General features: G+C 29.0%; 1 protein-coding gene across 1 annotated transcript in view; it reads right to left on the reverse strand.

Annotated features, from left to right (window-relative positions):
* Positions 1–249: 249 nt before the first annotated feature.
* The window catches only part of dpr19 (defective proboscis extension response 19), a 305,876-nt gene continuing 290,140 nt past the window's right edge, over positions 250–15,985 (reverse strand). The window contains exon 6 of the mRNA XM_075294596.1: positions 250–553. Within this exon, the coding sequence (XP_075150711.1) occupies positions 250–553 (304 nt within the window). The remainder of the gene's footprint in view (positions 554–15,985) is intronic.

Consider the following 15,985-nt stretch of genomic DNA (forward strand, 5'->3'; position numbering starts at 1 on the left):
CTTATTCATGATCAAAGGATAAATTTACGGTCATTCGAAGTCATTATGTGGATTTCCTTTTCATTCGAGCTACGCTTTCGCTTCAATTTTAATATTCAAAAAGCAATATTTTACCATATTTATCACAACGACAGATGTTGCTTCACTCGTGAATGATACGATCGATGCAATTTTTATGACAGAGTCAAACTCAGTGTTAAATTACAGATTATTGATTAAGAATATAGATTTTTTAAACGTTTTTTTCTCTTACTTACCTTGTAGAACATGTACTGAAGTACTTGCAGATTTTGCGTTTGAAGGCGCACACGTGTAGTTTCCAGCATGGTGGAATCGAACCTTCAGTATTGTTAGAATGCTTATTGAAGCTGGAAGGGTGAAGCCAACTTGCTGGCCGAACTTAAACGAATGTCCTGTTTTATTTGCTTTGGAAATAGAAGTATCTTCCGACTTAGCCAGGTGTGTATCCAAAATAGTATGCTCTTTATGCAAATATGATTTTACAAAGAAACCATTTTGCGTGTCGTAATTAACCATTTTGTCATTGTGGTACCTTGAAAAGAATATATAGATATAATTATTAATAAAATGATAAACACTAGTAATATATATTCATTAATGGGTAGATTTTCGGAGTAATCGAATTTACTATCACTTTACTATAATTTGTGTAAAGCAATAGAAAATTTAGTGTTTCGGGCACAATTTTTAAACACAATATATTTAAGTGCAAAAATGTAACGTTCCTAAACCAGCATTAAATGTTTGGGACACATATGTTAATATGTTAGAATATATTATGTTTGGCACATGAATGTTTCGTAAAAATAATATGTGTGAGTTTCGAGTAAGCATATATATGTTGTGATATTTTATTCAGAGAGCGACGAGAGAGATTATAGAAAAATAAATAGAAATGGAAACCGGGAGGGCTGACGAAAGACATCAACATAACACAGCGAGAGAATGAAAAGAGAGCAATTTCTGTGAATCTGCTTGTATGTTGTTTCGGAAAACTGTTTTATGTGTTCATTTGTTTTGGCTATGCGCTTGGCATGTTAATTTAAGAATTAAGAATTTGATATGCTTAAGTCTAAATATTATGTAATTTGAATATTAAAATGAGTATTCGGAGTAAAGAGAATAGACATTCGGAACCAAGAGAATAAACATGTGGAAAAAAACATTTGGTTTTGCCTTGAGCATTTTATGTATGTGTGAACATATGTTTTGTTTATCATTTTGGCATTGTGGGCACAATTTGTTTCTTGGTTCGTCAAAAGCAATCGGAACGTACGACGAGTATGTCAAAATATTCGGACCAAGGAAATTAAAAAAAACAGTGGAAAATATATAAAAATTACAAAGGGATCTTCATAAACAACAACGAAAGAGCACTATATTCTTTTTATACCCAGCGCCACACTGTGGAACAGGTTATTATAAGTTAGTGCATATGTTTGCAACACTCAGAAGTAGACGAGATAGACACATAGTGTCTTTGGCGATATTGCTCAGGATATATATATATATATATATATATATATATATATATATATATATATATATATATATATATATATATATATATATATATATATATATATATATATATATATATATATATATATATATATATATATATATATATATATATATATATATATATATATATATATATATATATATATATATATATATATATAACGTGACAAAAAATGCAAGCCCGTTATATATATATATTACCTGCTCAATGTTTTTATAACATTCTTTTCACTACAAAAAAAATTGAATGTTACGAAAACAATGTACATGATTTTTCCGACCATGTAATGGTCTCAAATTCTATCATTTAATTAATAGAACATGGTTGCGGCATTTGAGAACGTTTTAAATGCTTATTGCCAACATATATTTTTCTTCGCTCGAAAATTATTTTTACAAAGATAAAATCCATGGTTTACCTACCTGCAATTACCTACTCTAGCTAAGCATTAAATGGATGCGGCAACCATGTTCAAACATGTGTTTTCTGTGCGTGTGTTTGCCACGTGGAGCAATAGTTAGCATGTCCGCCTTGCAATCCCTGCTCCGACCGAGCACTAAAAACATTTTTTTACTTATACTTTTACATATATACCCAAAATTCCGTTCCAAACGTTCTACATTACATATTACTATATGAATTTTTTTTTAAATGAAACTTCGAAATGTGGGTTATTAAAGATACACCGAAAAAAAGTTTACTATTTTTTATGAAAAATGAACTAACCCATAGTAAGAATGACCATGATTTGGCGCCAAAGATTTTTTTCATCTAGATAAGTTCATGATTTTCTTATAAATTAGTTCATGTATTGCATCGTATTTTAGTTCATTATTACTATCCTGTGGGAAGAATATACTAAAACTCATTCAAAATATTCCTGCTATCCGGAAAAATGAACAATTTTTTGGGAAATCTGTATTAAGAAATTGGTTTGAAATAAACTGTTTGTCAGTATAATTTTCAAAAAAGTAGAGAAATTGCGGAATCAAAGGTACAACAAGCCTGTATACAACTAAGAAATTTTTCGTACAAAAAAGTAAATTTTCAATAACCACCAGTATTTTATTTCAAAAAATTATTATTATATTACACAAAACTATGGCTTATGATATACAATAAAGGAAATATTTTTATTCGTACGTTGGATGCAGTTACTATTCGATAGTTAGTAATTACTTCTTCAAAAGAGTAATATTCTATGTTATTAGGAATAAACTAAATTTAAATTTCTATGTTTTCGATCCATATAAAAGATATATGTGGCATAAGTTTCTATATTCATTGAATTGTTGTCCAATTTCATCAATTTTGGCTAACTTTTGTTGGGCGGATTTGTCTTATAAGCATCTGAAATTGCAAGTTATACAAAATATAAGAAAAGTATTATCAAATTCTATAGTTCATATTGATTTTTAACTTACGGTTTTCAAGAGTATTTCCTAGAGCCAATAAGAATATCAGCTAAGTTAGCATTAAACAGTAAGAATATAAAAAAATACCATTACAAGACCTGTCTACCTGCAAGTGAAAATAATAATTTTTTAATAAATTGAAATTTTGGTTTTATTAAAAACGGACAAAATACCGTTTATAAAAAAACTTATCACATTGAAAAATCCATCCAGTAGGTACATTATTGGAATCATATCAATGGTCTAATAGGACGTTTTTGAAATTATTCTCAGAATATATTTGAAATAAAAAATATAAAATTAGACATAATTTCCACTTGTCAGTATAGCATTTAGTATTTAAGGTGGATATTAAGTTCGAGTTTAGAGGCTAAAATCGCAATTTTCATGATAAGTTTCCTTTAATAATCCATTATAAAAAAAAATAATTTTTATAAAAAAAACTTGGTTTGGGCTGTTCTCCATCAAGTTATATTTAAATTTGTATCGAAGACGTATAATTTTATACTTTTCTCAGTGATTTATTTTTAATTTTAGCGGCTAAACTCGAATTTAGTACTCACCTGTAGGAATTGCTGTAACATAAAAAATATAGATTCAAAAAAATGGTTGCATCTCTAACCTGTGATCCAGATGTAGAATAAATATAGATCATCCTATTACCACTCATGTTGTATATTTTTTATGTAAATCAATTAAAAATCCGTATCCGGTATTGGGCAAACCATAATATTTCCATTTAATTCAAATAATAAGCAGAATTTATATTTAAGTCAAACGTTAGCATAGTAAGCAAAATTGTAAAATTAAGAAGTAAGTTCATTTAATGAAAACAAATAAAGAATGAGTCTGATCTGGGCATTTGATCGAAACACAACGTACACCTTTATTTAATTTTTTTAAAAAACCCCGGAACTCGGTAAAACACAAAATTGGCGCAGTCGGTAGGATCCTTAATAAAACGTATTTAAGGATCCAGTGATACGAATCGGGTTTATAAAAAAATAAATAAATTGTGAAAAAAATATATATAAAACTTTTTACAGTGAACTCTAAAAAATAATTAAAGTGGACACCACTCAAAAAGAAGTGCAGTGAACATTTATAATTAAGAGAACACTAAAAAGAAAATAAAGAAAGAAAGCTTTTTACAGTGAACTCTACTAAATAATTAAAGTGAACACCACTCGAAAAAGAAGTGCAGTGAACATTTATAATTAAAGAGAACGCTAAAAAGAAAATAAAATTGGTGAAGTGAAAACTTAAGAATATCAACTGAAGCCACAGAAGAAAAAGATCTCTGTGCAGTACCACCAAAGAAACTAAAGTCACAGAAAACAAATTTTCTGTGCAGTGAACACTAAATTGTTAGAAAACAAACAAAATTTTCACAAAAAATAAAAGGCAACGAGCTTTCGATCAAAACAGGATGACCGAAGGACAGACTCAATTACCACCAGTAGAGCTAGTGGAGGAGCTAGCTAGGAAGGATCAACAACTGGAGCAAATGCGACAGGCATATCTAGAACTTCGTAACAACGTAGATGGAGGCCAAAGGGAAAGCATCCTAAAAATGATAAATAGCCTTCCCACATTTACCGGAGTTGGAGAAATCACCATAAATTCATTCTTTAGCAACATAGAGTACTTGCTGTCTACAATCACCAACCATGAAACTAGAAAAGAGGCAGTCAGGACTATATTCTACAGAGTTATTCAAGGACCAGCAAAAAATGTAATAATCAACATCCCCGAACCGGATAACTGATTGCTGATCAAGGAAACCCTAAAGCTGAGGTATCGACCAGATGTAGAGCCCCATCAACTTTACAAAAAAGTAGCAAATCTTAAAGTAAATACGGTGAGTGAACTCATGATTGAAATTCAAGACATTAAATATAAGTCAGACGAACTGACTGTATACTATGCGGACGACCACTATCTTGACCTATCAAATATGGACAGTATATTAGTAAACACAATAAAGGAAATGACGCAGGGAATTTTGTTGGATAAAATTTACAATGACGTTAATTTGAATAATATATTGAAAATCATGACAAGTAGGCGATTTGAAGACAGTTGTATTCGGACAGAATATAGGAAATTTAAAACAAAAGAAAATAGATTAGAATTTGCAGGGAATAGAAAAAATCAATTTCATGAAGATTATAGAAACAGAAACCAGTATCAACGGTATAACAATGAATCAGGACAATATAGGCAAAATAATTATCGCGAATATAATAATAATAACCATGGCCAAAATTACTACAAAGGAAATAATAATAATAATAATAATAATAATAATAATAATAATAATAATAATAATTGGCATAAAAACTATAGGGATAATAATAATTATAAAGGAAATTTATACAATCATAGGCCCAATAATTCTGGAAAATTCCATAGACCAATGGCAGGAAACCCTGGGCAGAATTCTGGCCAATATCGCCAGAATGCGTTCAGGCAAGGTCAGGTTGAACCAACGGAAGTTGATAATATTCACAGTAGTAGAAGTAATTTCCAACAGGCAGGACACCCTGACACGCAGACTGGCCAAAATCGCTTAGTCTCAGTCAGGCAAAGCCAGGAAAGAACTTTTCAAAATAATGAAGGAAGGGAAATAAATAATTGCGTTTTTTTTACGAAACCACATCGGAGTGGTTGCCTAAAATAATTATGATAATTGACGGTAAAAAATATAATGCTCTTATAGATACCGGAGCAAGCTTTAGTTTAATAAATAATGAAGTTAATAATTTTCCTAAAACAAAACTAAGAAATCCAATAATATTTAGTACAATTACAAATGAAGATTCAATAAAATACGAAGTCATTACAAAAGCACCACAAGAATTTAATTTGCCAAACAATGCCAGAGTGAGATGGAAATCAGCTCCACTCATTGGACGAAATTATGATTTCATCATCGGAATGGATATATTAAAATTTTTGAACGCGAAAATAAATATTGAAGAAAGAAAAATTATTTTAAATGACAATGAAATTCAATTTATAAATAAACCTTTTAATTTTGAGCAAATTTATACGCTAGAGGGATCAGATTTAGAAAGATTAAAGCTAGATCATCTAAACGAGGAAGAATACAAGGAAATCTCACTTTTAATAAAACAATTCAAAAATCTACTCTATAAAGAAGGTGACCAATTAACAAATACTACTGAAATTCAACATGAAATTAAAACAACAACACAACAACAAATTAATTCAAAATTATGCAGATATCCGCCTCAACATGAAATGGAAGTAAGAAAACAAATAAAAGAAATGGAAGAACAAGGGATTATTCAAAAAAGCTATTCTAGATACTCAAGCCCATTAATTGTAGTGCCGAAGAAAATAGATAATTCTGGACAAAAGAAATTCCGATTGGTAGTAGACTATAGAAAATTAAACGAAGTTACAATCGATGACAAATATCCTCTCCCGAATATTGATTCAATCCTGGATAAATTAGGACGAGCTCAGTATTTTACAACATTAGATTTAGCAAAAGGTTATCACCAAATTTTAGTAAAACAGGAAGATAGAGAAAAAAACTGCGTTTGTAACACCTCATGGTTTATATGAATTCGTAAGAATGCCGTTTGGATTAAAGAATGCGCCCGCAACATTTCAACGGCTCATGAACGAAATTTTGAGGGATTTTATAAATAAAACATGCGTAGTTTATTTAGACGATATTCAAGGTTTTAGAAAGTAAAAATTTAAAAATCCAAATTGACAAATGTAATTTTATGCGGAAAGAAACAGAATTTCTTGGACACATTTTAACGAAAGACGGAATGAAACCAAATCCCAACAAAATTAAAGTTATTCAAAATTTAGAGTTACCAAAAACAGAGAAACAGATAAAAAGCTTCTTAGGACTAACAGGTTATTATCGTAAATTTGTAAAAAATTATGCTAAAGTAGCACAACCAATTACTAAATATTTGAAAAAAGGTGTTAAAATTAATCTAAAAGACCCCACTTATATAGAAGCGTTTGAAAAATTAAAAATATTAATAAGCTCGCATCCAATTTTACGTTATCCGAATTATGATAAACAATTTACAGTCACAACGGACGCATCAAATTACGCTATAGGTGCCGTATTATCTCAGGAAGGACATCCTGTATGTTTTGCTTCGAGGACGTTAAATAATCACGAAAGAAATTATTCGGCAACAGATAAAGAATTTTTAGCAATTTTATGGAGTGTAAATTATTTCAGACCTTATGTTTATGGAAGAAAATTCAAAATTCTAACAGACCACCAGCCAATTAAATTTTTGCATTCGAAATATAAAGGAAAAGATATGTCACCTAGACATCAAAGATGGTTACTAAAATTAGGGGAATATCAATTTGACATAGAATATTTGAAAGGCAAAGAAAATAGGGTAGCAAATTTTCTAAGCAGGATACAAAACAACGACGATAACAATGTGGAAGAAATAGACAGTGACAATAGCGATATATTAAATCTTGCAGTTAATAACATAGAAGACAATGAATCCTTACAAACAGTACACTCAGCGGAAGAAAATTTAAATGATCATTTTCCAATTAAAGAAGAAATAGTTAATAAATATAAAACACAAATAATTTTAACAAATAATAAAGTCGAAGAATTTAAAACAGTACATGGAAAAAGAATAATATTTATAGCCGAATGTGATTTCCAAGAAATGGGAGACATATTCAGAAGGTATATTATAAAAGGAAAAATTAGCATTTATTCGGAAATTTCGGAACACAGTTATAACATAGTCCAAAAAAAACTTATTGCAATGGTTTCAAATGATACGCAAATTGAATTTATAAAGTGTACAATGAGGGCACAGGACATTGAAACAGAAGTCGAAGCCGTTAAACAAATTTCGTTGTATCACGTAAGAGAAAGCATGCATTCAGGTATATTAGAAACGTATAATCAAATAAAAAATAAAATATATTATCCAAAGTTACTGGAATTGATTCAAATCGTAATTAATCAATGTGAAATCTGTCAAGAATCTAAATATGATAGAAGGCCTATTAAACCAAAATTTAATTTTACAGAAACTCCCTCTAGGAAAAATGAAATTATACATATAGACACATATGTCATGAAAGGACACCATTTCTTAACAATTATTGACAAATTCTCGAAATTTGGTGCAGCTTATCCGTTAAATGACAGAAATCATGTCACAATTATAGAACAGTTAGAAGATCATTTTACTAAATTAGGAATACCAAATAAAATAGTAGCAGATAATGAATTTAAAGCTGCAAGGATAAAAGAATTTTTGGATACTCAAAACATTGAATTACATTTGACTAAACCAAATAGCCATACAGGTAACGGAGACATTGAAAGATTCCATAATACAATTGCGGAAAAATTTAGGATTTTATATAAAACTGAAAAAGGTTTACCAATCAGACAATTAATCCAGAAAGCTATTAGAAATTACAATGAAAGATTTCACTCCACAATCAAATATACTCCAAATGAAGTGCATAACAATAAAGTGGACCCGGCAATAGTAAAAAATAATATAGAGGCAACAAAATATAAAATCATAAGCAAATTAAACAAAAACAGAGAGGATTATGAAGAAACCAGATCTGAAGGTTTTATTAAAAATTACAAAGCAGTTAGGCATAAAGAACAGCCAAAATTCAGAAAAGGGAAATTACAAAATATTCATCCTATTAATATTAAAAAACCTTTAAAATTTTCAGATATTAATAATGATACTAATGATGATAATGACTCGACAGACTGAAACAGCAATGACATTGACAGAATTAGTGGACCAAAAAGGATTTGTTGACTTGGAATTGAAAAATCAGGATATAGTTTTGGACAGTGACATAGTACTACACATAATTGACGTTAAAGAAATAGAAAATATCATTAGTGAAATGACAGACGATATTATATTAATGAAGGCTAGTAACAAAGACATATTACAATCAGAATTATTAGAAGCTCGTAATAAACTAATGACGCTTATACCTAGACAAATTAGACAAAAAAGAGGACTAATAAATGCTATAGGAACATTATCAAAATGGACATTTGGTACAATGGACGATTACGACAGACAGACTATACAAAAACATTTTCTACAGACGGACGACACAGTAAATAAACAAATATCTATAAATAATCATTTTAATATGCTATAGAACAAATTAAAAATATTGTAAAAAATGATCGAATGGAAATTGAAAAAAGTTTTAATGCAATAAATAAATTTGAAAATCAAGAATATCAAGAGCATATGTATTTACAACAAATTACAAAAATTCAATTGATAAAAAGTAAAATAGAACAAATACAAGATAATGTAGTTTCTGCTAAGTACGGATTAATACACCCAAATATTTTAACAAATAATGAAATAACCAAATACAATATTGATTTTAATAAATTAAAATATTTACAACTCGGTATAGCAACTTTTAATAATACTTATTTAATTTTGGGTATAAAAATTCCAAAAATATTTATACAAGCAAAAATAAGAAAAATTATACCATTACCAAATAAAGAACAAAAAGAAATAGATGCTCAAATAGAAGAAGTTTTTACATATAAAAATAAAACTATGAGATTTGAAGAAAATAAACATTTTAGACAATTAAAACCGAGCACTCATTGTATAATAACACAAAATTGTAAACTTGTTACAAATAAAGACTTGGAAATTATACTTTTAGATGAAAAAACAATAATGGTTAAAAATTCAGTAAATTTATTTGTAAACAATACATGTAATAAAAATAATACTATTTTAAGTGGAAATTATATCATTCAATTTAATAATTGTTCAATAAAAATAAATGATTATTATTATTCAAACTTAATTGAAAATGTACAAGGAAATATTATGAGTTTGCGATACGATGATATACAAAATTTTACAGAAAAATTAACATTTGAACAAATAAATGAAGAAAATAAAATTAATTTTCAAAATATTTCAAACCTAAAAATTCATAATAAAATCATATACACATGTAATATTTTTCTCATGGTTATAATTGTCTTAATAATTATTTTGTGGAAAACAAAATTTAATACAATTAAAATTAACTTGAATAATAGAATTCAGGAGAATTCTGGTCTAAAGGGGAGGGTAGTTACATATGCAAACCCCCAGACCTACATAAAAAATGAGTTACCTGATAAAATTGATGAATTGCTTAAAGAAATTCAAAAGCCAGACAGTAACCCAATACCGTATCCGGTATTGGGCAAACCATAATATTTCCATTTAATTTAAATAATAAGCAGAATTTATATTTAAGTCAAACGTTAGCATAGTAAGCAAAATTGTAAAATTAAGAAGTAAGTTCATTTAATGAAAACAAATAAAGAATGAGTCTGATCTGGGCATTTGATCGAAACACAACGTACACCTTTATTTAATTTTTTTAAAAAACCCCGGAACTCGGTAAAACACAAAATTCGTGTGCACATCATAAATGCATCAACAGAACTGAATACAGCAATAAAACTCAAAGACACAAATAGTCATAAAGGATACATACCTTCCGTAAAGAAAATCAACTCCACACACACATGATCCCTTTCTGATCTCGCTATTGCAAGAAAACAACTCTCACCACAAAAGATACCAACAACACACAAGGAACATTCCATTGTCTCTAGAATCAAAACAACCAACAACAGCATAAATGACGCAATAACAAACACAAACAAGCATACGAGATATACAGAAAATGTCTCTAAAAACTCCCTCACGTGATGCAATGATTTCATTACTCTATTCTCACTTCAGTTGCCAGTAGCACGTTTATTGATTAGTTGGAATTCTATCTATAAGTTAAGTTAAAATATATACCAAATTTATGAGGAATCTATAAAAAATGATATACACCCGGCAAGGATTATATTAAATACTTTTTATTCTACTTTATCTAAAATTTTCAATGTGAGGAAAAACACTCCACTTTATAATAAAAAGGGAAATAATCTGTATGAATCGGTAATGTCGTTAAGTTAATTTTTACTACAAAAATTTTTTTCCATACAAAATATTTTCTTAGTAAATTGTCCACATTTCGTAGTAAGATTTGTATATTGCCCATGTATTTTTATAATAGAATCAACGATGCATTAACTACTGTGTTGGAAATTTTTTAAGGAATAATCCTTCCTATTTCGTAGTTAGTGAACTAAAAAACATTTACTGAATTTTTCTAAGTTTTCCTTTAGCTAAGTTAATTTTCGTTGTGGTTACGAAAAATGAACTATATTACAGTAAATTTGTTGAACTATGTGAAAGTTTAAATGGTCCTTAAATTTACAAGATACTTTTATACTCCATATAAAAAACGTTAGCGCGGAATAAATGCGAAATTTTTGTTTTCATCATTTTCAACAAATATTTATACAACCCTGGATTTTTCGCACGAAAAAATAGGCAGGCATATTATTTCGCATAAATAAGTTAACATCCCTGGATTTGGGACCCTATTTACGGAGATAATGGAAGATATTCGGTTTTCGCAGAAACGAAATTAGTACTAAGCATTAGCGGCAAAACTCGAATCGGTACACCCAGAAAAAAGTGTCTTCGAAACTAAAGGAAAAAATGTTCATCAATTTAGTTTAGCCATTTTATTTCCATTCAGTTAAATTTTTGTGTGAAATAATAAAATTTACTTGTTTCAGTAAAAAATCCTAAACTGAAAGCAGTTAGGAATAGTTCATTAACTAGAATAAGGCATGGCATTTTTCTAATACTGTTTTCTTCGCTGGGTATACGAATTTACTACTGAAAAAGAAAATTTTATTCACACACTCTTAGAAAAATATGTTTTTCATATGTTCCGATATAAACAAAATGTGTTTCGGGCACAATTTTAAAACACAATATATTTAAGTGCAAACATGTAATGTTCCTAAACTAACACTAAATGTTTGGGACATCTATGTTAATATGTTAGAATATATTATGTTTGGGGCATGAATGTTTCATAAAAATCATATGTGTGAATGCAAACAAATTTAAATTTACAAATTTCTACTAAACATACATATGTTGTGATATTTTATTCAAAGCGACAGATAGAGTATAGAGAAAGAAATAGAGATGGAAACCGGGATAGTTGACAACAGATATCAACATAACACAGCGAAAGAATCAAAAGAGAACAATTTCTGTGAAACCGCTTGTATATTGTTTCGGAAAACTGTTTTATGATAAGGCCAAACATTTGATATGCTTAAGCCTAAATATTATTTAATTTGAATAAAGAGAATGGGCATTCGGAACCAAGAGAATAGACATTTGAAAAACAAACAGCATTGTTTTCGCCTTGAGAGCAGCATTTTATGTTACGTATGTGTGGACATGTGTTTTGTTTATCATTTTGGCATTATGGGCACAATTTTTTTCTTGGTTCGTTAAAAGAAAGAAAGGGCACTATACTCTTTTTAGAGTTGGGACAGTAAAATGAAATAAGGAGGGAATGTTGAAAAATTATACAGTAAAATGTATAAAAACAAAGTTTAGTTCCTCTTTAAAATGAATTATTAAAGAAAAATAAAAGGCATTTTAGAGCGATGGTGTTAAATGCTATAGGCAAATGTTAAATGCCTAAATAAATTTATGTTTATATTATAAAATTATTTATGTATGGTTTTACTCGACTCCACGTTCTTCTCTTGTTAGAGTTTTTGAATTCCTTCCAAATTTTAAAGTTTTGTACCAAAAACAGTTTTTTGTTACAAAATTGTTATTTTTGCAATAAAAAAATATTTTATTAAAAAATCAGTCAATTTCGTTTATATCAAGCACTGTTACTGACTATAAATCTTTAATAACCCACATTTCGAAGTTTCATTATAAAAATTTAATATAGTATAAATATAAATGTGTAAATTAAAAAAAGTGTTCGGTCGGAGCAAGGATTGAACCCACGATCCTTTGCATGCAAGGCAGACATGCTAACCACTGCTCCACGTGGCAAACAAATGTATGTTTCTGTTAAATAATGGTATGTTTGCATGGGCTCGTGGGCGCTGCAAACTATGCTATATAAATGTAACTTATAACGATAATTATCTGCTGGTGACTATAACAGCTACGTAGCCCAGTGTATAGTGTGTTGGCTTACAAACTGTATGGTCCTCGGTTCGATTCTCCGTGCAGGCGAAAGGTAAACTTTAAAAAATTTATAAAAGTGAATAATTTCTTCAACATTATTTGTGTTACAGAAAAAGGTGCCAAGAACTAAAATATTTCGTGTAAGTGAAAATTACGAGTATGTTAGGGAATGAGCACAATCGTCTTTGGGAAAAATTCTTCCAAGCATATTATATTTTTTTTGGCTCAAAATGCTTCCAAACATATAATATGTTCACATAAAACAAACATATTAATGTTTCGGCAGTATCCAATAATATATGTGCTTCCTGCAAAATATGTTTGGAACATATGTTAAAGAAGCGATTTTTTTTTGAGGGTGCATATAACAAAGTATTCGTAAAAATAAACAAAAACCGAACTAAAACCAAGTTTCCTCAGATTTAGTAATATTTCTTATAAAATGATAATTCTGACTTCTTTTATTATAGAAAGCTTATCATACATACGAATAACACTTGGCATAGAAAAATATTTTAGTTCATTCGTACTAGGAAGTATTCAATCCTTTCCAAACTTAAGGAAACACACTTGTTAGAATATAGGAAAATTTCCTACATTTCTTTTATCTACCTGTAAACGATACCTGTCATCGATGTAATCGATGTGTTGGCGCGTGGGTTGTTTTTTTAGTTGGAATCGCGTTGTTATGGTATACTGAGAGATTGTTAAAAATAATATAGTAAATTAATATAATAAAAAACTAATAAAATATTTGTTATTTTAAATTAGTGAGAAAATTGGTTTATAAAAAAAGAAAACACCAGTAGTATAACAACCCCTTCATTCGACTTCATTTTGGAATCTTCAATTATCAGGTAATATTCAGTGACGCTAATCTTTTGTGAAAAAATTGGTTTAGGATTTTTTTGTTTATATTTGTAGGTATTGAAATTGTAAAAGGTGGACAAAATTGCTAGGCAGCAACTTTTTCAAAGTGAAAGGTACTAGAAGAAGAAAAAAATGAGTTTTAATATTTCAAGGCCAGTCGATGCTGTTGATTCTAAATAAATATATTTAATATATTAATAAAACATGTCTTTTATTGAAGAAAAAATTGCTTATATAAAAACATAAAATTGTATTTAAAAACGAAGTTAAGCAGTTCTAAATTTGAAGTAAAAGATTTACCACAAATATGTAAGATTTGTCCAAATGAATGAAAAAAGTTCAATAAAATCATTCCATATATGAATTCAATTCAGTTAAATTTTTTCATTCTGTAGTATAGTGGTAGATAAATATAGGAAAATGTTAACTAATATATGGAATGCATTCTATCTAATTTCTATGAAAATCACATCGTACAAACAAATAAAAATGTCTTTGGCGCTATACGAAGTTCAACTTTCTTCACAATGAGTTCATTTTAACTTAAAGAAGGGGTCACTTTTTTCTGGGTGTAGTTCGTACTGTTTAATTTGTCACTGTTTCCCCCTTTTTTCATTTTACTGTCCCAACTCTAAAAAGAGTATAATGCCCTTTCTTTATTTTTTGTGAAGATCCCTTTGTAATTTTTATATTATCTGGTTTTTTTATTTCCTTTGATTGAATATTTTGAATTACTCGTCCTACACCCTCAAAAAAATCGCTTCTCTAACATATTTTCCAAACATATTTTGCATGATATATTATTGGATACTGCCGAAACATTATTATGTTTGTTTTATGTGAACATATAATATGTTTGGAAGCATTTTGAGCCCAAAAATATTATATGCTTGGAAGAATTTTCCCCATAGAATATTGTGCTCATTCCATCACATAATTTTCACTTCCGAAATTTTTTAGTTTTTGGCACCTTTTTCTGTAATACAAATAATGTTGAAGAAATTATTCAATTTTATATTTTTTTTTAAATTTTACCTTTCGCCTGGATGGAGAATCGAACCGAGGACCATACAGTTTGTAAGCCAAAACACTATCCACTGGGCTACGTCTGCTAGCTGTTATGGTCATCAATAGGCAATTATCATTATTATTATTATTATTTTATTTTGTTCATTTTCTTGTATACAGTATTAGCATACATAAAAAAATAATTAATTAAATTTAAATAAACAAAATAAATTCGTATTTATGACAATAACATAAAGTTGTCTGTCACTTTCAATATTTTAGTTAATTCCAGTCTGTTCCTTTTAATTTATAAGTAATCAAATTGTTGTTTTAAAAGTTTTCATTCATAATATAATTTCGATATTTTAAAGCATAACTAATATAATCATATAATCTGTTCCATCCATCCCTCAAACTCTCCGTTTAATATGCTTACAAGTTCATTTTCTTCCAGGTATGATTTTCAAAAATTTAACATTCGGATTTCTCTTAAAAATGGATATGAGTTGATGAAATGTTGTAAATTTTCCACTTCGCCCGAATTGCAGAGAGCACTCCATACTCCCCGAGATATTGTATTTGTTTGCATTTAATGGAAGCATATCTGCTCTTGTTCTCATTAGAAGTGATATTTTATATATATTTCCTGATGGTCCATCAGATTCATTGTCGTTCTCCATTCATGTTCACTCCGAATCAAGTCTTCATTGATGATAATGTTGACCTTTCGAACCAGGGATTCCATAGCTGTTACCCAAAAAACTCTTTTTGACCAAACTTTTAGGGACATATTGTGGCAATCTTGTGTTTTTATATTTGAAAATTGTATCAAAAATGTAGTTTGAATGCAGTTTTAGTGTGTAAAAATGGTTGTCTACAATGTCTGTCTCTAATGAGAGAATATAGTTCGATATAAAGGTAGGTTGTTTTAAAATTCGTTTTAGGAAATATCTTTGCAGCTTATCTACTTCTTCGAACCATGCACAACCCCAAACTTGCGC

The sequence above is a fragment of the Haematobia irritans genome, chromosome 2, assembly GCF_050003625.1.
Source record: "Haematobia irritans isolate KBUSLIRL chromosome 2, ASM5000362v1, whole genome shotgun sequence".
Taxonomy (NCBI): Eukaryota; Metazoa; Arthropoda; class Insecta; order Diptera; family Muscidae; genus Haematobia; species Haematobia irritans.